The sequence below is a fragment of the Caloenas nicobarica genome, chromosome 9 (genome assembly GCF_036013445.1).
Source record: "Caloenas nicobarica isolate bCalNic1 chromosome 9, bCalNic1.hap1, whole genome shotgun sequence".
Taxonomy (NCBI): Eukaryota; Metazoa; Chordata; class Aves; order Columbiformes; family Columbidae; genus Caloenas; species Caloenas nicobarica.
Window position 1 is genome coordinate 23,200,092 of NC_088253.1, and position 22,479 is coordinate 23,222,570.

Sequence of the window (22,479 nt, forward strand, 5' to 3'; positions counted from 1 at the left end):
CCCTGAGGGTGGTGAGAGCCTGGCCCAGGTTGGCCAGACAGGTGGTGGCTGAACCATCCCTGGAGACATCCCAGGCCAGGCTGGACGGGGCTCTGAGCAACCTGAGCTGGTGCAGATGTCCCTGCTCATGGCAGGGGGGGCACTGGGGGAGCTGGGAAGGGCCCTGCAACCCAAACCATCTGTGACTATGACGCTCTCTGCCCGCTCTGGCAGGAGCAGGCAGGACGCGGTTGAACCCCGGCCCCTGCGCTGGGGTTTCCTAAACCCCAGCATTTCTTCCAGACACCAGTTTCACGTTGAGCACTCCAACAACAGGTCAGTTGTGCTCAATGCAAAAAATACAAATTTTTCATTGTTTGTTACCTTAAAACAGATTTCAGCAGGAGGAAACCCATCACATCATGTCCTCTGCTGCCCAGAACACCCTCCGCCTCGTGCAAACCCAGCTCCGGGCACCAGCCGGCAGCGCCGCTGCTCCTGTACCCCGCTTAAAAGCAAGCAACAACTGGGGACGGCTTGTTTACAACACAGCTCTAAAATTCCCTTCAGCTCTGGATTTGACTGCTGTGGAGCGAAAGCCTGAACCTGTGGGCACGGGCGGGCTGTGGAGCCCACAAGCCAGATCGCTCATCTGCTGTGCCAATGCCATACGGGATCTCTGCATACCCGGGAACAAGATAAAGCGCAGCACAGGTAAAAATGCAACTTACCGTACAAAGTTATCGCAATGTTGTTCAAAGCTCCATGTTGGAGGCAAGACAAAGAAGAGAGGAATCAGGCAAAAGCCGTTCCCGGACAGCCGGGGAGCGCGGCGTGGAAATGCCACGTGCGCCCAGCTGCGAGCTGCCCGGCCAGCACGTTCAGCAAAATTAAACATCAAGGAATGAAGTAAGTGGCGGCAGTCCCTGCACTGCTTTGAAGATTAATTTGTACAGCAGCAGAACGATAACCTTTTATACTAATTGGAGCCAAGAAGACCCAAACTTTGCTCCCCCCTGGAAAGCAGCGACCTGCAGCAGTTGCAGTGAAACCACCACAGAGAAACTAAGGCAGCCTGGAGAGCCATATTCCGGAAAATAATGTGCATTTTAATTTTCCTATTTTAAGCTTTACTTCTCTAATCATTTCCAATTTTGTAATGAAGAATGTAGTCCTTTTCTTGAGTAAAACCTGTCTTCACTTTTAGGTCACCTCCTGTTCAAAGTTAAGCTCAGATTCATCTGAAAGGCACAAGAATCAGGTTTAGCAAAAGGAATAAACCCAAATTTGTCGATGCTGGAGAGAAGCTTGTATGAACATCTGTGTGTAACACAGGCCCGGGCCTCTTGAAGGCCAGGACAGGGTAAGTTTGAGGACCGGGATTGTGCTGGGGAGCTCAGCAACAGAAACAAGTTCCCTCTGTAGGTGTTGACAAAAGCTGCTCTGGCAAAGGGCAGAGAGCAGACCACGACTTGAGAAAAACCCCCTGCTGTCATGTTGTGTTACTTGTAAGATTTACTATATGAATAACCGAACCCACCTTGAGTTGCACTTGCTGCAGTTAAAAGATGCATCAGAAGTCGCTGTCAGGGTTTGGAGCACGAACCGATCAGGAACCGGCCCGAGGTGCGAAGCTACGATGATGCTTCACTGTGTCTGTGCTGACTGCAACGACCGCTCATCAGCAAGAGAGACCTGATATCAATCTGCTCAGGTCATTAACGAAACATTCGAACAAAAGCCACTTCAGCTTACTGTCCAAACACCGGTTTGCAAAGCAAAACCAAACGTGTGGTTCTTTTAGATGCAAAATTCTGCCACATACCAACCCACGCAAAGAAACGTGTGTTTCCAGCGGAGCGGCTGAGCGCTGCGTGGCTGCTCTGCAGCTGCAGGCAGCGGGGCTGTGCCGCCAGCGCCCGGACCTGCACCGCGGCCCCGCCGGAGCCTGCGCTCACACCAACAAAACCTGACTCACGGCCCAGCCCCTTCTGCAAAGACTTGCATTACCAGCAATGGAAATCCCCACAGCCCTTTGTTCTCTGAAATGAAAGTATTTCAAGTTGCAGCGCTAGTAGAAAAATGAGCAGCAAGGAACAAAAGCGGCGCCAGTAGCCTGGGAGGAGCCCAGAAGCACCGAGGGCTCCAGCGTGGTGCCCCCGGGCGATGCCCGCGCCGAGCTGACACACCAAACTCCTGCCCTGGGCAAAACAACCCACGCTGCAAAAAACCAAACGCTGGGAGAGCAGGAGTTTCCCTGCACCAATGCAGGCAGGAGTCGGTCGTGTCCTGAACAGGGCTCTGCCGCGGGGGGAGAGAAGAGACAGAAGGGTTTGCACCCCACGTTACAAACAGGGATGGACAGGATATTCACCCCGACTATGGAGACAACTGGAACTGAAGCCCTGTTCCTGCATGCCTCCGACACCCAGGTTTGTAAGAAATACCCTGCGATGCCCACGGGCTGCTGGTCTCCTCTGGAACGTCGCTCTGCAGCGTCTGTCGCCCTGAGCTCCGCGGTGTCAGGCCCGGCGGGCGCTGCACACACAGCCCGGCACAGCAAACACCCGACAGCACAAAGGGCTTCGAGAAGAAACGAGAAATACGGACTATGTTCCCTTTTCTGGAATTGGGAGAAGAGGGAGGAGCAAAAGCAAAAACTTTTCTGAAGGGCAGGAAAAATAACGAAATAGGAGCAAAATGTATTCATACAACTAAAATTATTAGGGATAAAAAGTGTAGTAGTTTTTCCCCTTCACTCCTGTGGAAGCAAACTGAGTTTGATCCAGAACGGGTATCAGTGAGGTACCGTGACCCCCGGCGAGGTACCGTGTCCCCCAGCGAGGTACCGTGACCCCCGGCGAGGTACCGTGACCCCCGGCGAGGCTCCCTCACCGAGGACCCCCCACCCATCACCCGGGAGCAGGGGACGGCAGCACCGTCAGCATCTCCCCAACACCGACTGCCCGGTTTGCTCAGTTACTACGAGCACATCCAGAACTGAGGGCCAAGTGCTGTTCTGCTCGGTGTTCAACGGCTGCAGCAAAAATGCAATTTGGACTATGCAAGTGGGAGTGTTTTGCCATAAAGAGACAACTCTGCTGCAGCCCCGGAGCAGCCGGTGTGACCGTGCAGCCAGCGGTCCCGGCACATCAGGAAATGGTTTTGACGACTGGTATCGCTCTTGCTGCGATGCTCTGCTCAGCCTAAGTCATGAGTAATCTGCGTCTGGTATGGGGATCTGTGCATCTACACCAGAAAGGAGAATTATTCATATATGGCATACATATTTTTATAAACCCCTTCAGACTGAACTCAAGCAGAAGGAGCCCCCGGGACCGCCCAGCGCCCGCCCCGGGCAGGCTGTGAGCAGCCTTATAAGGCTGGTAGAGCCCGGCCAGCCACCCCGCCAACCCCGGCAGAAACGGCTCCTCGCTCAGCAGCAGCCACGCAGATGAAGCATCTGAAGCCATCAGCCACGGAGGGCAACACAGACACGGTCTTTAAACCACTTTGCGCTCGTGGCTGCGCCAGTGCAAGTGACATCTCACTAGTTAACGCATCCTTCACGTGGGAGGGCAGGGAGCAGAGCTAGGAGGAGTCTGCTCTTGTAATTAGCTCTAGAGCTGAAAGGCAGCAGCTCGCATCCTCTTCCACAGAGCAGGAGCCCTCTGCAGCAAGGGCAGCCTCCCGGGGAGGCGGCTGTAACGTGTCCAAGCGCAGAACCCACGTTTCCTGCAGTGCTCAGCCCACCCTGACACCGGGACCGCCGAGCATCCTGCGCCATTCCACGCCTTCGGTGCTGGGGCTTCGCAGCCCAAACATAAGGCCTGTTTAATGTTAACCGTCGACATGGACGTTGCGTTGAGAGGAATACACTTAAGTGGCAATGCAGATATTGCTCTGCTCCGCTCGCCCCACGCGCCATCGCAGGCAGCCCCGGGGGCTGCAGGTCCCTGCGGGTCCCTGCGTGCGGCTCGGGCTCTGCCCAAAATCAAAAGCAGGGCTTGCTTGACAGGCAGGTACGGCAGTCTGGGAGGAGGAGGTCGGCAGTCTGGAAGGTGGAGGTCTAAGGACCGAGTGCTTTTACCCTGAGTCACCGCCCCAGCTCACTTCAGAGTTAACCAGAAAAAGGGCAATTTGCTGCACATTGTGCTTCGGCCGCTTAGGCTGGATCTCAGCTCAGTCCCGGGAGGACAAGAGCCTTCAAGTTTTTTCTCTGTTGAGATGACCAGAATTAAGTGAGCAGAAAGGCTCTTCCCTGTCCTCACTCAATACCACTCTCCGAGGCTGACGCCTCTGAATGGGAAGCATAAAATTATTTGTGTCCTAGTTATTTAGCCAGCGGGAGATAACTCCAGCTCCCGGCATCCCTAGCGCTGCTCAACAAACCTGCTCTGTAAATAACATGCAGCCTTTAAGCTGCCGCGAGTGGATGAAATAAAAGGGGAACTGATTCATATTATAACTGATCCTCTCCCTCCCAGAGCACCTGCGCCAACAGTAAGCTTCTTAGGCGGCGCAGACAAAACCCCGTATTTACATACCCTGTGCTGCCATGGCAAACGCTGGCGTGTCCCCGCTGCAGCGGCGCAGCTGGTCCACCGGTTGTTGTCCCCCCCGGCAGAGCATCCCTGCAGAAGCGACGCTGCTGCTCTCGGTGCGGCCCCCGCGCCCGACCCGCACGCTCGGCAATGCAGAAAAGGGAACGGGGCAGGTGCTCCCGGCGCACACAATAACCAAATTTCCGCCTCGGATTTTCCCAATGGTTATTTGTCATTTTCCTTGTTTGGCAAGAATATGACCTCAATCATAAGAGGAGTCACTGTCATCAATAGGGGAAGCGACAGAGCAAGCGATGTGGCATCGCTGGTGCGCACAAAGCTCAGCCTGAGCTGGCGGGGCCTGGCAGGAGCTCCTGGGGATGCTGAGGAACCGCCGCAAGGAGGTGACAGGAAAGCGGATGGTATTTTTTTCCATAGCAGAAGGCAGCTGATGTGGATTTTAATTTTTATTTAAAGGTATTTGTACCCAGCTTTTGGCACAACTAGTTACGGGAAACTAATAATACTGCGAGGGATGAAAAAAAGCTGAATGAGAGGAGGGAGAGCTTGAGTCTGGTACAAAACAAGAAATCTGGGAATGAAGGAGAGAAGCATGAACTTATTTATTTTTAAACTCAGATTTCATCTGGAGAACCTCACCTCAAGCCCAGTCAAAACCCAAACGCTCCCAATGAAGGCGCAGCAGCGGTGGTTTCAGCAGAGCAGCTCACGCGCTGCGGCTGGTCAGGCCACGCTCGGAGCCCAGACTCTGAGTGAGGCAAGAGCAGCTGAGTCTGACACAGACGCGGCATTTCCAGCCAGGGAGGGAGGAGGAGAAACTCCTCCCTGGCACAGCACGCGCCTGCGCGATCGCTGCATTATTTGGTCCTTCCCCAGTGTACTGCAGAAAGCCTTAAAAATGTACGGTACTTGCAGAGAGAACTTATTGAAGCATCCCCCCGCGGCTCGGACCGGTCGGGTCTCCGCGGCACAGCCCGGGAGTTGCAGCCACCGAGAAATGACGTGGAGCCCGCCGGTGGCAGAGTGCCAACACACAGACCTGGTTCTGGTGATGAAAACCCACGGCAACCTCTGGCCACACGGAATACGGCCACGGCTTGAAGACATCAGGCATAAGGGGCAGCATCCCTAAATGAAGATGGCAAGTGAACCAAACACGGTACCTTTTTCCCCGTTTGTTTCTCCACCATGTCGTTGCTGAGAGAGAAATCTTCTGGCTGTGGTGTTTTAGAACACCCACCCTTGGGCATCGTTCTGCCTTCCTTACTTGATCTTCATTTATGCTGCCATCGCCTCATCATCAACCGTCTGTTTAGAGAGAGGAAAAGAGAAGTTAGACATCTCAAAAGGATCTTTCCACTGGGGAGATAAGGCAAGAGGCTTCCCGTGGGGCTAAATCCCTACCGAGCTCTCCAGTGGCCACACCAGGATGGCAGAGCAGCTCCAAACGCCGTGCACCGCAGACCAGAGCGGGCAAACCGCTGCTGGCTCCTGCACCTTCCGCATGGGGAGCAAGCCGGGACCTGCAGCTGCAAACACGGCTTGTTTCTTGCGCAAGGGACGGCCTAAAATGGGTCGTGCCCTAACAGAGAGCAACATCCCTCCTGTTCTTCATCTACAGCATCACTGCAAGGCTGCACAGAGCTTCTTGCGGCTACAGCTCCATCCGGGGCGCGGGGACGGAGCCCCCGGGCGGGTGTCCGGAGCAGGGACAGCCCCGCTCCCCCGTCTGTCACACTCGCTTGCCAGACACTCGCAGCAACAACACGCGCATCGCTAAATTACAAAACCTACTTATAAAACGCGCTTCTTGAACACGCCGCCATTACGAGAGGAGACCAGAAACGGCCAAAGGGGCCCGGCGTTCCGGGGCGCTTCGCCACGGGCTCCTCGCCCGGCACCGCGGCCGTGGCCCAGGTGAGACAATTTGGGGAATAACAAAGCGCCGCCTGCTCCTGCCATGTGTTGCCTGGTTACATGGCTGAAAAGACAACTGACATCTGAAATACAGCAAAGCATGAGCTACAACAGGGATCAGAAATACCATCCGAAGCCAAGGCAGGCGAGGCCTTTTTAGGTGAATAAAAATATCTCCTCTCTGGAGACCAGAGGCTAAAAAGCATCAGTGCAACAGTATATCTCTGAGAAGTGACCCACATCGAGCCCTACAGCAAAGGTCTTGTACTTACGCTGAAACGCCATAAACAGGCACATTTGAAAACTCTTTCCCCAGCTAATTGCCACCTGACAACACTACACATTGCACCCATTAACTTCTTATAATAGCGGCTGGGTTTCTGCAGAGCTACAATTGCAGGAAATTGTCCAGGAACAGAGTCATGCAGCGCTCCATCACAAGATGGGAATTCTGTGGGTGGGGAGAGAGAGAAAACGAGAGCAGAGCCGAGGAGAGGAGAGAGGAGAGAGGAGAGAGGAGAGAGGAGAGAGGAGAGAGGAGAGAGGAGAGGAGAGGAGAGGAGAGGAGAGGAGAGAAGAGGAGAGGAGAGAGGAGAGAGGAGAGAGGAGCGGAGAGGAGCGGAGAGGAGCGGAGCGGAGCCAAACCCTCCGGCGTGCTCAGGCCGGGGGACGAAGCTCCGGGGACCGTGCCCCGTGTCCCCGGCAGCCCCAGCAGAGCCCAGCGCCGGCCCACCAGGTGCCGGCCCCAGCACCGCAGCCGCCGGGGCAGGACAGGGCGTCACAGGCTGGAGGGACGCTAGCGCGGCGCTTTCATCAGCCCCGTATTTCACAAGTTCCCTGGAAATCCCTTCATAATTTAAGTGTTTGATTTATGCTTCAGAGGCTTTAGGGCGCTTTGGTTTGGTTTGTGGCTTTGGTTTTTTTCCCAAAGTCATTCAGAAGCCCCATCCCAGCCCCGCAGCAGCACAAACTCCCAGACCAAAGCACCGGGCGCAGACAGTGCTAAGACACCCCAGCGCTGGCATTTTCAGCAGAGATTCTGCTTTCCAAGGCAGCTCATCCTCCGCCCTGACTCCTTGGCCTGCGCTACGGGAGGATGGATACCCGTGTTTAGGAACGGAGGCTTTCGGGGACTGAGGCCTCCCCGTGTCCCCCTGCTCCCTGTGGGGACAAGCTGTCGTGCTGAGTTTTGGGACCCCAGCCCTTTCCTTCTGGATGCAAGAGCAGGAAAGGATCCGAACTGGCAAAGACACGAGCAGGCTGATCAGCCCTCCTCATGGCTGCAGCTGGAGAGAGTGCAGAAAATCCAGTATACGCACCCGGCATGTCCATAAAGAGAAAACGGAAAAAGAAAAATCTTCTGTTAGAGCGAGGGAATGGCTGCAGAAATCTGCGCGTCCAAATTCCTGCTCTTCGTCATCTGAAGGGCCCGCAGCCCAGCGCCGGTGCCAGAGTTCAAGCACCACAAGGGCTGACTGAAAACAGCCCCTTAAAAAGGCAGCTGGGCCGTGCTCGGGCACGCTCGCCCCGGTCGCGAGAGCCTGGAGCTCACCAAACCTGCAGCCAAGAGCCAGCGGCGCCGGCCGCGCTGTCCCCGCACTCCCAGCCAGGGGCTCGGCACTACCGAGGTGTCACCAGCTCTCCCGGCGCTGGTGACGCTCCACCGAACGCCCCGGAGCCCGAGGTGTCCGCTCCACGGTGCACATCAACGGGGTCCCAGGCGCTGCGACCGCTTCCTCTAGAAGCGGCTTCAGACATTGACAGCCTCAAGAACTCACTCTGCCAGCCATCGCTAACCGATTTGTAAAGTTTAAGAATGTTTTTCCCCTCGGTCTCACCTGCTGCTCATTAAGGTGCCGGAGCACGTGCTGGGGAGGAGGCAGGAGCCGGCAGGAGCGCCGGGTCAGTGCGGAGGACACGGAGTCGCCCACCCACACAGATTCACTTCAATATTCACTGCAAACCTAAGAAGTGGAAATTCAGACGACGTGCCAGGCAACGGAAATTTATTTACGCTTTGCAGAGGATATTAAAAACAAGCAGCTTCACTCGCGCCGGTCACAAGCACAGGGACCAGCACGGCTGGACCAGGACACGCTCTGCTCCCGACCATGAACAGCCAAAAATTAAAACCACGTCGTTTCCAGTGCCTCAGTAAAACTGCTCCATGGCCTGCACGTTGTCAACTTATTCTCAAATAAATTCTCCCCACTCCTGACGTCTTTGCGGCTGTTTGTAACCGGGGTAGGTACCTATTCACGTGGAGCTTCGAAAACCTGTTTAACTGAGAAAAGGCCAGACGGATGCCAGATTAATTCTGCACCCCTTCTGTTCATCTCGCTGACTCATTACACTTGGAAAGCTGGCTGCCTCGCGTGTAAACAGAGCACTGGCCTGTTTAACAGCTTGGAGGGAGTATTACATTTGCACAACAATTACCAACAAGGCTCGCAGTCTTCATTTCATTTTTAAGCACGTTTAATAAGAGTCAGAGGGGAGGTACAAATTCCCGGGTTGGAAGAGCGATCCCCAGCTCATTGGAGTGACAGCCGAGCGCTTCCAAGTCACAAATCTAGGGCTGCACAATTACAGTTTGGCTTCAATCCCTCCTTAATCTGGGAGCTGGACAAGCCGCCCCCTTTCCAGGACACCCCTCCGCACCTCACCCCCCTACCAGGGAACAATCAGCACCCTTCCTATTTGGGAAACAATTAACTAAGCCCCTTGAACTGGATGATTATATGTCTGCCGCGCAATAAGAAGTGGGAGATGGAGTGAGCACAACAGAATATAATCCCTCGCACCTCTTCGGGAAAATAAAAGATGTTTACTCCGGTCAGCAGCCAGCCCGGCTATGGGGGCTGCGCTCACCAGCACGGCAGCCCTTGGGCTGGCAGCAGCCCTGAGCCATCGGCACCCCCGAGCCATCGGCACCCCCGAGCCATCAGCACCCCGAACCATCAGCAGCCCTGAGCCATCAGCAGCCCTGAGCCATCAGCACCCTGAACCATCAGCACCCTGAACCATCAGCACCCCGAACCATCAGCACCCCGAACCATCAGCACCCTGAACCATCAGCAGCCCTGAGCCATCAGCAGCCCTGAGCCATCAGCACCCTGAACCATCAGCACCCTGAACCATCAGCACCCCGAACCATCAGCAGCCCGAACCATCAGCAGCCCTGAGCCATCAGCACCCTGAACCATCAGCACCCCATAACCATCAGCACCCCGAACCATCAGCAGCCCGAACCATCAGCAGCCCGAACCATCAGCACCCCTGAGCCATCAGCACCCTGAGCCATCAGCACCCCTGAGCCATCAGCACCCTGAACCATCAGCACCCCGAACCATCAGCACCCCATAACCATCAGCACCCCGAACCATCAGCACCCTATAACCATCAGCACTCCGAACCATCAGCACCCCTGAGCCATCAGCACCCCGAACCATCAGCACCCTATAACCATCAGCACCCCGAACCATCAGCACCCCGAACCATCAGCACCCCTGAGCCATCAGCACCCCTTGAAGCAAGAGACCCCTTGAGCCATGAGCACCCCTGAGCCATGAGACCCCTCAAGCCACAATCACTCCTTGCATACACACACATCCCCCTCATCCTCCCCTCTGTCCTTGCTGGGGCAAGGAACCAGCAGAATTTTTTTTTAAAATTATTATTTTCTTTTATTTTGTCCAGGGCATGCCAAGCCAAAGCCACACACTGAGACCAAGCATTTCTGAGGAGGGTGTCAAAAGGCAATGGTCCCAAAAGGGATGGGAAGGGAAAGGGGGGTGATGTGTCCCTCTGAGCTGCAGGAGGAGGAGGAGGAGGAGGGTGCTGGCGGCTCAATGTTCGCCCCGTCGGGCTGGCTGGGAGAATGTGGGGACCAGTCACACCCAGTAGCCGGGACTGGGCTCCCAGTGAAGGCGATGAACGAGTCGGGACAGACACAGACACACACGGCCGGACCCCACTCTCAGGAGAGATTCCTCGTTAACAAACCCAACGGACTCGCTGTACATCAAGCCCCCTATCCCTACCACTCCTGCCCTCACGGGCACAGCACATAGCATCCATATTTGACAGGAGAAAATGCAAACAGCGCTGGAGTCCTCCAGTCCTCCAGTGCTTCCAGATGTATATCCAAGGCAGAGCAACAGCTTTGCCCGGTCCTGCCCGTCCCGGCCCCCCCTGCGCTCGCACCCCCGTGGGACCAGCCCCGCAGGCTCCTGCCATCTCCAGCTGAAGCCACAACAGATCAGCTCATGCCTGAGATCCATGCGGTGCAGCCTGCCCGCGCCCTGCCAGCTTGGAGCACAAAAAACCTTGCGCAGGCTTCTTTAAATGCCAGACAATAAGAAGAAAGCTGGCTGGAGGCTCTTGGCCATTACAAAAAAACTCCATTGTGAGGATGGCAGTTAGAGGCGCAGACATTATTTGCACAAATTCGACACATTTGTTTGGTCTGAAAAGGTTGGAATATGAACAAGGCCTGCTGAAACATGAGAATTTTAAAACGTCAGGCTCCTTTCGAGGGCCCCGTCCCAGAAGAACAGGTGCCCCTGAACCTTTGAAAATTGCCTTAAAATAACAATTCACATAGATCACACGCAAAACTTTATTCCCCTGCCCTTAGCACTGGAAAGCGTGGGGAGAAAAACAGTAAGTTGAGGTCTTTCAACACGCGGAACCGTGCCCTTCTCCATCACCGAGACGTTTGCCCCCCAGGCAGCCCGTCCCTGAGCTGTGCCCAACGGTGGCACCTGCCGAGTCCGCACTAAAGTCCCCGTGTCCGTCACTAACAGGCTGTGTGTTCAAAAAAGCCACCGTCACATCCTCAACCCAGTGCTGCCCACGCACACCCCATTCCGTGCTGTTCCCAGCACCAAAGCCCGGCTCCTCACCAGTTTTTCCTTTACCTGTCAGGCCTATACAGCTCAGGGTAAGTACTGAAAACAGGCTGTGAGCACCGGCGGGACGTGCACTTTGGGGAACAAGGAACCATTGTTCGTTGTGCTCCAGCTCGGCTCCAGAAGAGCAAAGTCCATTTTCCCCAGCACGGGTACACAGCGCGGGAGCCGGCACGGCAAACACGGTGCGTTCCAGGCACCAGCCTTACAGCGGGTAACCACAACCATCGGCTGTTAATAAGACAGCGCAGCGCGAGGTGCTAATTCTTGCAGCTGTTATCAAAACAAGGGAGATGGAGGGATCTCTGCATTTCCCTGCCCAAACGCAGCGGCTGGAAAGTGCGCTTGCCTGCGGGGACATGGGGGGGCACCCCACTTTCACGGCTCCGTCACGCCCTCACCTTCAACCCAACATCTTTCTTTCCCCTGGGGAACTTGCCATCTTTTCGCTCCTGGTTTTTAAAGGGGGATGTTGCTCCTCATCAGCAGCTCCTACAGATGAAACATCTTTCTTCAGCTCTTTGCGTGGCTCTTTCTTTCCTGTTCTCAGAACCAACGCCTGGTCCTTCCTTTCTTCCACCTTTCTCAAATATTTATTTCGCCTTAACCCACAGTGCTTCCTGACCTCCTGACACGCCTGGAACTACTCACTTGGGGATGGGTTTGCGTGGGGCTCGGGCCAGGCTTGCTTGCTTTCTCAAACACACGCCAGCCAAGCAAATGAAGGCAGCTGTTAGTATTTCAATCATTTGTGAAACAGATGCACCTTCCTGGTGTTTATTAGGACCTGCAGAAAATAAAGCAACGGAGAAGCTCAGCCTGACGAGTGGTTTGCGCACATGGACGTGCACCCACGTCTCCAAGGACCGCGGCCAAGATGATGCTCAAGACCTCACGGAGCGCCGTCCAAGTCCAACTCCTCGATGGTTCTCGGGCGATGACTCGCTACACAAAACCATCCCTGTAAGGGGTGAAATTTAAACCACGACCCCTCCACATGTCACCCATGAGCGTCACTTCCCGCCCCAGCATCTGAAGACCAGGCAATGGTCTCGAATTATGACGACTCTTAAGTTTTTCTACTACACAAAGTGCTGCTATTTAACAAGATTATATTTGGAAATTTCTGCCCTGTGATTCAGAATACTCCAGCTGGGACCGTTCTCAGGATACACGAAGTCCAAAATACAAGTGAGCCCTGACAGCACCCTGAGCCCACGAGCAACCTCTCTGCCTGTGTGGTTTCTCCGGGAGCAGTTTTTCCCACAAACCCTTCCCTCAATTATCTATATGCAGCTGCCCCTTGATATTGCTCCATTTCTGGATGCCGCTGACTCTCTGGTTTCTGGCCAAGGTTACAAAACTGTTGTTTCAGTCGGTTCTCCGAGCGGCGGTCTGGGATCAGCTGCGATGAGGAAACCTTTGGAGCGGGCGGCGTGTGACAGGAAGGCTGGAGCAGAGCACGGCGCTGCCGCACCATCGGTCAGAGCGGAATTGCCATTACGACACCGGTGTCCTCACGGTGGGATCGCAGGATGGTCCGGATCACCCGTTCAGACCCCTTGTTTTGTCCATCTCCTCTCTGCTTCGCACAGAAACCCATCAGGCTTCAACCAGGGGAGAGCTGTAACCATGTCTGCCAATGCAATCATCTGCCCGACTTCTTGCACATCAACCTCCTTAAAACAGTGATAAACTCCACTCGGTTATTGCCACTGCTGCTGCATATGGGGGAAAAGTATCGCTCTAATTAAGCACATCCCAAGGAGCCATACAAAGCCACGCTGTGCACCTCCAGAGTGATCGGCAGCGCTGACTTTCAGCAGACTGTGCAATGTATTGCATGTCACATGCATTTAAGAGGAAAAAAGACAGTTCAATGATGCTGCACACAGAAAACAGGAGAGAAACGTGCTGGGAGGTGCTGGGAGCGCAAAGCCTCGACCCGCAGCTCACGGTGACGTGAGCGGGACGAGCCGCCCCGGCACGCACGGCCCAGCACCTGCTGCGGGCCTGTCCCGCTCCCGGCAGCGGGGACAGACGGGGATTCCCCAGGGCTGCTTTATTCTGGCAAAATTTGCCAACCAACACGAATCTGTAGGATCCGCTGCGTTCCCAGGCCGGCTTGGGAACTGGGGGGTTTGGGTTGTGGTCCCCGCGTGCCGGCAGGCGGCTGCGGCTGCAGTTTGCTCTGCTGAAGCGCAGCTCAAGGGCTTCGTGAGCATCAGCCAAGCCCCAAAACCAAGCTGGGCTCGATTTGCAAGATGGAGAAACATGTTGGCACAGACAATTCCTGACCGTTGCTGTCCTTGATGTGATGCCGAGTGACTCTCAGGGAAGGCAAGGGCAGCGGCTGGAGCAGCGGTGCCTGTGCCACGCAGCCCGCCGCGCCGGTGGCAGCGCGGGGACACGGGCGCAGGGGCTGGCAGGGTCTGCTGGCACGCTCAGCTCTGTCCCCACCTGCACATCTTCCGCCTTCCCCGTCCCGGCACTGGTGCCGTGTCCCGAGGGGAGGCTGCGGGGCAAACGCCGTCCCTATGGAAAGCTCCTGCAAGCCCCATCTGCTGCAGAAAGGGAAGGCTCGGGAAGGGAACAGAAAGCAGAACGCTCTTGAGCTTATTTTCAGCCACCTAAATTAGCAGAGGCGTCTCCGTTACGCGGCTAAATCACCAATAACTTTGTGCCTTGTTTGCCCCCGGGAAGTCGGTGTGTGTGCTGACGTGGCGCAGCTGGGCCGGGGTGCAGGGGCAGAATTCACCAGCGAACTGAGACCCGGCCCTGCGAGTTCGGCTGCTTTAATTCAATCAACACTGCGTGTTCCTAGTGTGTATCTCTGTGCGTGCACACACAAGTATGGACAAAGATATCCACATATACGATGTACATACACGCTGCAGTAAAACCCCAAACAAGACTCTTGCCCCAGTCCTGTCCAATTACATGCTTCATTATGTTAAAGTCAAAGACAAAGACCAGCTTTTACTACAAAGAAACCTGCATGACTTAAACAAGTCCTTGAACCCAGAGGAGACGATGACCAAACATGTTAATTACACAAGGAAGAAAGAAACCCCAAAAATATTTTGCCAAAGGTGTCACGGTCATCGCAATGGCACCCTTGGAGCCAGGACGAGCCGCGGGCAGCGCGGACACCGGGTACGCCCCGGCAAAAAGCCTCCTCCAGCCCTGGGGACTGGAACGAATCCTGCAGGATGTCCACGTTTAAACTCATGTTCAATCCACGGTGTCGCAACAGCCCCGTAACATCTTCTCCCAGCTGTGAGCATGAAAAGCCCAGGGTAATCTCAGCAAAACATTTATCTTCCTCCTCGCTCTTGCACAATTCCTGGCGGTTTCCCTCTCCCGCCGCAGCAGCCTCGTGCCCACTGCAAACATGCAAAGCTCCCCGCAGGCCTGGGAACCTCAGCGTGTTTTGGTGGATTTAGGAGCAAGTACCAGGTGACAGAAAAGATCTCACACATCACCACTTTTCAGGCAGAGGCCCTGAAGGCAACAAGCTTTGGGGAAACAGGAAACACAGAACTTCAGGGATTTACTCCTATTTGGCGTCTGCAAACCCAGGAGTTTCACCCTGGCTCTCTGCCTCCTTCTCCTTTTCAACTGAGGCCAGTGGGTTCTAGACTGAGGTTTTATCCATATACAAAACACTTCGCAGCAAAACTGGTATTTGTTTGCTATCCTACTGGCAGCTTTTAAATGACAGGGCAAGAACTGAATAGAGATGGACACTACAAAAAACCAAAACAAAACACTGATCCAGAAATAACCCTGAACCTTTAAACATCATTCCAGTAGAGAAGGGAAGACAGGGAAAGCTGGGATGCTCTGACTTTCCAGACCAGAAGATTTCACTTACAGAGGGCACTATTAGAAGTGCCACATTAGCCTCCCAAACCTTCTGTTAACACATTCCTCAAAGTTTTATTCACCCTCCAATACTGGAAAGGCACAGGAAGGATAATTCCCCCTGGGATGGTGTTGGTGAGAACCTGCCTTGGAGCAGGTGACCCGGAGGCCATCGCCAGCCGACAGCACCAGGACACCACACCGGCTTGGGAAAACCAGGCTCCTAAACCCCAAAACACCCTGGCAGGAGATCCGCCCCCTGAGAATATCCAAGGCACCTAAACTGGCTTCTGCTCTGAAGGAGTTTCCTTCTCCAGTACCAAGCCCAGGACCATAACCAGGCTGATCAGCCACCCCCAGCCCTTGCAGGCATCACCCTCCGCCGTGATGTGCAGCAGCCAAACCCACCGCCAGCACCAAAACCCAGCACGGGACAAGGCATCAAAGCTGCAAACCCACTGCGCTCCCAGCAAAATACCAAACTCGTGTGATATTCTTCCTCCAGATACGGAAAAGATTGATTCGTAGCTCCCATTAAACGGGGAAGTCTGTAAGCCTGGAAGGAACTTGGGGTGGGGGGAATAAGTCTTGGCCATGTAAAGTTAGGGTTTTGTGCCAGCGCAGCGCTTGGGCAGGGAAGCCTTCCCCTTTCTCACAACACACGGCGCATCGCAGAGCGAGCCCAGCATGAAGCCAACGCTGGGCAACAGCCGGCTGGGGAGGGGGAAAGGCCAGGTGTGGGTGGTGGCACTGGCAGCGAGGGACAGGGAGTGATGCTGTGGAGGGGCTGCCGGGCAGGTACCGGGGCTGTGGGGCAGATATCGGGGCTGTGGGGCAGGTACTGGGGCTGCGCGGCAGATACCGTGGCTGCGGGGCAGATACCGCGGCTGCGGGGCAGATATCGGGGCTGTGGGGCAGATATCGGGGCTGTGGGGCAGATACCGCGGCTGCGGGGCAGATATCGGGGCTGTGGGGCAGATTTCGGGCCACCAGGCAGGTACCGGGGCTGCCGGGCAGCCGCACACACCGCGCCGCTGTTGGAGCTGCCCCCGCGCAGTTTTGCTCTGTTAATGCTTCCTCCCGACCACCGCTGCTCCCTGTCCCAGCAAAACTGTCACCACACTTCCCATACTACTCCCCGAGCCCCACCACGCTGATAAGAACAGTGGACTTTGCAGATTGTTTCAGCCGGAGCTGGAAGCGCAGCTCTGTCTGCAGCCACGGCCACGCCGCTGTTCAACACGCTGCACAACAGCATCAGAACCCGCTGTGGCTCCTGCCGGGCTCTGCGCGCTGCGGCAACACGGAAAAAACACGAGTTTCTCCCGGCAAACCACATGCCCACGTGCAGGCTGCCAGGTGTACGGCAAGAAGCACCTTGCATGTTACCTTCGTCACTCCTGCTCGTTTTCTCTCAGAAGCCAAATTCCCCGCCTGGTTTCCCCGCTCCCGGTGCAGCGGGCGCCGGCTCCGCCGTCCCGGCCGTGCCGATGCCAGCAGGCTCAGGCCTGGCTCCGCTCGCTGCCAGCAATGCCGGCCGTGCACACGTAAGAACCGAGTGTCCATCCTCTTCCCAGGGATGGCAGGAAAGGTTTGGGCACAACGAGAGTCCTGCTGCTGGTTTGCCAAGATTCAAACCAAGGTTAATTCTCCGCAAATCTGCAGCTCCCCTCTCTTCTTCCTCCGTCTCCATCTCTCAAATTACAGTGCTGTTGAAGGTGATCTATTGTATATAAAGACACAGGAATGCGTTTACCAAAAAGGGTATATTCTTGTATAAGGGAAATCCAGTTTTCTCTACAAAGCTATTGTTGAGCATCAGAGCAGGCGTGATGGAAAGCTGTAAAAATGGGCCTGCTTTAACAGATCGTTTCTGTAAGGACATGGGCCCCCACCCTTCAAAAAGAACTGAGAGCCTTTCCCAACTTTGAACATAATTCAGTTACACGTACACAAGGCCTCTTGTAAGACTATTTGTTATAAAGCTACTGGTTAAACACTTGCTGAAAACGGAGCCAAGTTAAGAATATCTGGAGCCGCGCTTGGGCAGCTGAGCAGCCACGTGCCGCGCGGGAAGCGTGAGGCTCTGCAGATGTCCTGTCCCACGGCACGTCCCCAGCGCCGCTCGCCCAGGAGCCCCCGCAGCTTCCAAAAGGCAATGTTCAGACAAAACATACGTGTGGCAAGTTGAGGGAAAGAAAAAAACCCCAGATTCTCTGCCACCTCCTTGTCTTCCTTAAAAAAGCAAGGTCTGTCTCCCAGCGGCGTGCTGGATCCGCCTGCCTCCCCCGGGCTGAGGAGCCCAACGTGACAACACAGCGCTCGGCAGCGAAATTCGGAGAAGAGAGGGATCTAAGCAAGGCTCACTGACTCCAGGGGATCAAACATAAGCCACAAGTGAAAGGCAGCCTGTGCCCTAAGAGCAACCCAGAGCCGGTCTGCAGATAGATCAAAATAACACACCAAGGGATGCGCAGAGCCAAGCCTCGGAGGGTAAATCGGCAGGATACAGGCAGGAACGGTACAACCGGAGCGGTGCTATTTATACGCGGTCCCGCAGGTCTGCGCGGGCTGACGTGGCTGGCACCCGGCAGACAGCGCACGTGCTCCGAGCAGCGTCGCAGCCGCAAGGGGATGGTTTTGGTCCTCGCGGTCCCGCCGCACCTGCGAGCCGCAGCCCTGAGCACAACCGGCTTCTGCCTCCGGGATCTGAGGGCTGAACCTTCTCACAAGCCGGGACACAACCCCAGCCCGGCGCATGGCCACGCCGAGGAGGCTGCCCGCGGGGACACCGGTGACGGGCTCGGCCCCGGGGTCTCCAGAGCACGTCAGGAGTGTCGGGCTTGATAGTCTTGGTGCTTCGTGCTCCTGGCTCGGTCCTTCGCTGCAGGGCTGTTACTGAACCTGCGCAGTGAATCAAGGCGCAGAAAATGGCTCAAGCAGGTCTACACCTGCAACCTGCCTTTATCCCCAGCAAAGCACAATGGCACGGGGGATGGAAAACAGCAGGAGCGGCAGGTCCCCCTGCACGGTGAAGCTCTGCCACCTCCCAGGGCTTCCCATGGACACGCAGCCAGGTCCCAACCGAAACCATCGCCCCGCACACCCCGCCAGCCCCGTGGACCGTGCCCAGCGCTGCCAGGAACACCGTGGTCTGCACACCGTGAGCTGGAGGATACGGGACTCATTGCTCAAAGCCAAGGGTATAACGTGACATCTGAATTCATTTGCCAGCAGGCCCCTGAGTGGTGGTAATGTCAGCTCTGCAATCTGCAGGAGCAACGCTGGAATTTCGGGGCTTTGTTTGGCTGTTTATTTGCTCCGCTGATCGGCATGAGTGCACTGAGAAGGGGTTTTACAGCATTCCTCATGTCCCTCCGAGCCGTTTCCCTCCCTCCAGCCCAGCACCCCGGCTGTGCAAACACCGGCCCCGCAGCCGCCGGCACCCGCGCGGTGTCACAGCAACGTGGCCGCGGCCAGCTTTGCAAACCCACAAAGTGTGCAAATTAATTTCATTATCCGCTCTTGCACATCATGAGGAGGGAAAACAAATAACCTGCCTGAAAGTACATTCTAGTAATTATTAACACGGCGTAAGCGAACCCCAGGGGAGCGGGAGGAAAGACTGGCCGGAGAGGAGCGCCTGGCACCGGCGTGTTTGCTGGAGCACACAGCGCGTCAGGACTTTTTAAATATAAAACCCAGCCTTATGCTGCATTTTGTTCCCTTTTTAGCCCAAGGATTCTTCATTTGCTTGGCTGAACCCGCACATTTTCCCAACCGTTTACCAAGTAAAACTAACCATTCAAATATTTCCCCAGCAAAGCTCTTTGCTTCCATTTGCTCTTGCTTTGACGTCTCTCCCCCCGCGGCCCCCACCCCTTCAGCAGAGCTGTCAGGATTGCACATGAAACCTTCTTTGGCGATGACTAAAGCCCAGGTATGCGCTAAGCGTTCTGGTTGCTATTTTACTTTAGATTAAAAACATCTTTCAGCTTAGCAGCGATGCTGGTCTGTACCAGTAATCCCCCTCCCACCCCCACCGCAAACACTGAGATTTAATACCCTGCGGCACGCAATAATTTAATCCAGCACTGGATGTCTGGATTACACAACCCTATCCCCACACTGACAGGCACAAAACCCACATCGTAACAAAACGTGTGTTCATGGAGCTGAAATTTTTGCTTGTGGAATTCAGGTAATTACTTTAATTTTTAGAAATCCCCAGTAGCTCCTGTATCACCCTTGACAAAACGGCTGTAGGCGATAAGGAACCCAGGGCTCTACCGCAACACCAAGTGCTGCTGAACATCAGCCCATGCCCCGCAAAACACCTCCCGAGGTGGCCGGTTTGGGGGCATTTTTAGCTTCACCGTGGAAAACTGAGGAGATCTCAGCTTGGAGGAGAGCACAGCAGATCACCACGAACCTACAGCAGGGCTGTGGCACAGCTCTGGCAAATCTGAAAGCATTATTAGTAAGCCATTAAGAGGCACTGTCAAGACAGATAGGCTTTAAGATGACTTTACAAGGCAGTTGTCAGGGATTTCAGGATGCGCCGGTTGCTGCGGCAGCTCAGTTTTCACTTTACAAAGACTGTTGTGTGAGCGTTGTTTTACAAGAGACCTCGCAGCGCTGAGCCGGTTTGCGAGGCCGCTACCGCAGCCGCGTTCCCAGCCGTGCCGGCAGCAGCTCGCGGTGCCGCACGGACCCGGCGTGGACGCGGCTCCTGCAAAACCTGCTCTCCCGGGAGCGCCCGGCTCGCCACACAGCCCGTGCCGGAGCAGATCCACGCTGCACCCCCAGACGGGCTCTCCTGTCCCAGCACGGCCTCCTCGGTGCCGTCGGAGACCCTTCCCCAAAGCACCGCGGTGCATACGCGCCGGTCCTGCCTCTCCTTGCTTTATTTTTGGAAGGAAAGTGCAGGCTGCATATCTATAGCACATGAAATGAACTCCCTAGCGGTTCCAAAAGCATTTTACTCGCCGTGTTTTCGAGAATATCAATATAAATAGATCCGGACCGAAACTCTTTCATGTTCTTCTAAAGGCTAAGGGCTCGGGGTGCTGCTCTGCGAGTCGATGAGCCCGAGCAGCCCGGGCAGCGCGGTGACCTGCAGCCCCAGCCCTGCTCGTCCTCCCGCCGCGCCGCACGGCCCCGGCCACGGGAGAAACCGCGGCTCTGCAGGGGACCCGTACGCTCCGTTCGTATGGGATCTATATGCTCCATTGGTATGGGATCTATATGCTCCATTCATATGGGATCTGTGTGCTCCACTTGTATGGAACCCATACGCACTGTTCATATGGGATCTATATACTCCGTTCGTATCACATCACCATATCCCACTCCCATCTATACATGCAGAGGTCTCCACTGACAAAATCCAAAGGTATTTTCACGCCCCCCTCTACTCGACCCATACGTTGCCACAACCTATTTTCACGACGTTAAGTAAAAGCGCAAGGATTTGAAGTCAAGTCACCCATTCCTTTGGCATTAGCTTGCTGGGTTTGTGGTTTATTTTCTCCTGTGCCCCTCTCCCCTCAGACCTCCCAAACCAGATTTCCCGTTACTTTTGCCACAGCCGCACCGGACGGGCGGGAATCGCGGCGTGCAGGCACTTCACCCGCTGCTTTTCTCTCTCCCATCCTTATTCGTTCACATCTTTAGCCCGTGACTCAAACCTTAATCTGAGTTTTGTCCTCATTTTAGCACAAGTTAAACACGCTGCTGCTGCCATCAGCCTAAGGGGGTGAGTCACAACCGAGCCTGCAAATGAAGCCATTTATTTAAAATCCAAGGGAAAGCGTTGACGCCTCAGTGCTGTACGGGTAAAGTCTATTGCAGGGAATCACTGGGGTCGGTGTGTGCCGAGCCGTTGGAGACCGGGGAACAAACCCTAAAAATCTTTGCTACTCTGAAATTCCCTGGTTCTGAGTTCCATAGGCTTTACATTTTTTTTCAGTGCTAAATTCTCACATACAATAAGAGGAAAAAAAAAAATGTTGTCATACTTTACCACTCACCTGTGACTGCTACCTTGTAAATCTATGTCCATCAGGAAGCCTTAAAAACGTTAAAAAAATAACCTCGCTGCAGAGTTCGGTTTGCTGATCATGGCGAGTGGGCCATTACACAAGAGCACAGGCTGCAAACAGTATCAGGACACTGAGGAAAGGTCAGACCCACGTTATTTACTTATTTGAGACGGGGACACGGCCCGGCCATCTCTCATTCATCTCCTTTGAACCGCGCGTGGCTCCTCCAGCCTCGTGTCCCCGCTCCGTGCTCCCACCCGAGGCCCTGCCGGGGACCTCACCGGGATTCCTACAGCAATGCTCCAAGTTTTCAACATGTTTTTCAGCCTTTCTAACCACCTCCTATCCTGACTGCTTAAAATTATGTAGTGAAAAAGTGGTTTACACCATTTCTTGTGAAACATCGTTATGGCTTCTTTCCCCTTTCCATTGGCTGTTCCAATGTAACCAATCGCTACCAAGTAAATGAAGGAATTTATCTGGCTTTAAAGCACGTTGGCCATTTTTTACAGGCAGTTCTGCTCCCAGCCGGTTTCCCTCTGACGTGCCTGCACACCGGGCAGCAAGGAGGGGCGGCCACCAGCGTCACAGCCAGAAAATCCACCGCCAAGTTCCCTAAACTGCGTCCTGAATTAACAGCGGATCAAGGGGCATTTGGGTGACCGAAATCGCCCCCGCGCTGCCCGTCTGACGGGCTCAGCCCCGCAGGGACTCGCGGCTCCACTTGCCGAGAGTCACTTTTGTCACAGCTGCTGCCTGAAGCCGCTTTTGCTCCCACTTTCCATCCCACTGCACCAAGCGCAATCATTTTTGGGGCTGTGCCCTGAATCGCAGAGCCTGCCTAGGTTAAAAACCCCTCTGCGAAGGGAGTTCCTCTGAACTGTGTCAGCTCCCGGGCTTGTTGTTCTCGACGGCAGTCCCACCGTAACGGGGAGAGGGATGCAGGACGGCCATGGCAGGTGCCAGCAGCACCCGACACCTCTGAGAACCCTCCTGCATCCTCACCCAGCACCTGACACCTCTGAGAACCCTCCTGCATCCTCACCCAGCACCCGACACCTCTGAGAACCCTCCTGCATCCTCACCCAGCGCCCCGACACCTCTGAGAACCCTCCTGCATCCTCACCCAGCACCTGACACCTCTGAGAACCCTCCTGCATCCTCACCCAGCGCCCCGACACCTCTGAGAACCCT

General features: G+C 55.1%; 1 protein-coding gene across 1 annotated transcript in view; it reads right to left on the reverse strand.

Annotated features, from left to right (window-relative positions):
* The window catches only part of ANKRD11 (ankyrin repeat domain containing 11), a 141,374-nt gene that overhangs the window by 30,288 nt on the left and 88,607 nt on the right, over positions 1 to 22,479 (reverse strand). Inside the window, exon 3 of the mRNA XM_065640605.1 lies at positions 5,708 to 5,852. Coding sequence (XP_065496677.1) covers positions 5,708 to 5,794 — 87 coding nt within the window. The 5' untranslated portion in view covers positions 5,795 to 5,852. The remainder of the gene's footprint in view (positions 1 to 5,707; positions 5,853 to 22,479) is intronic.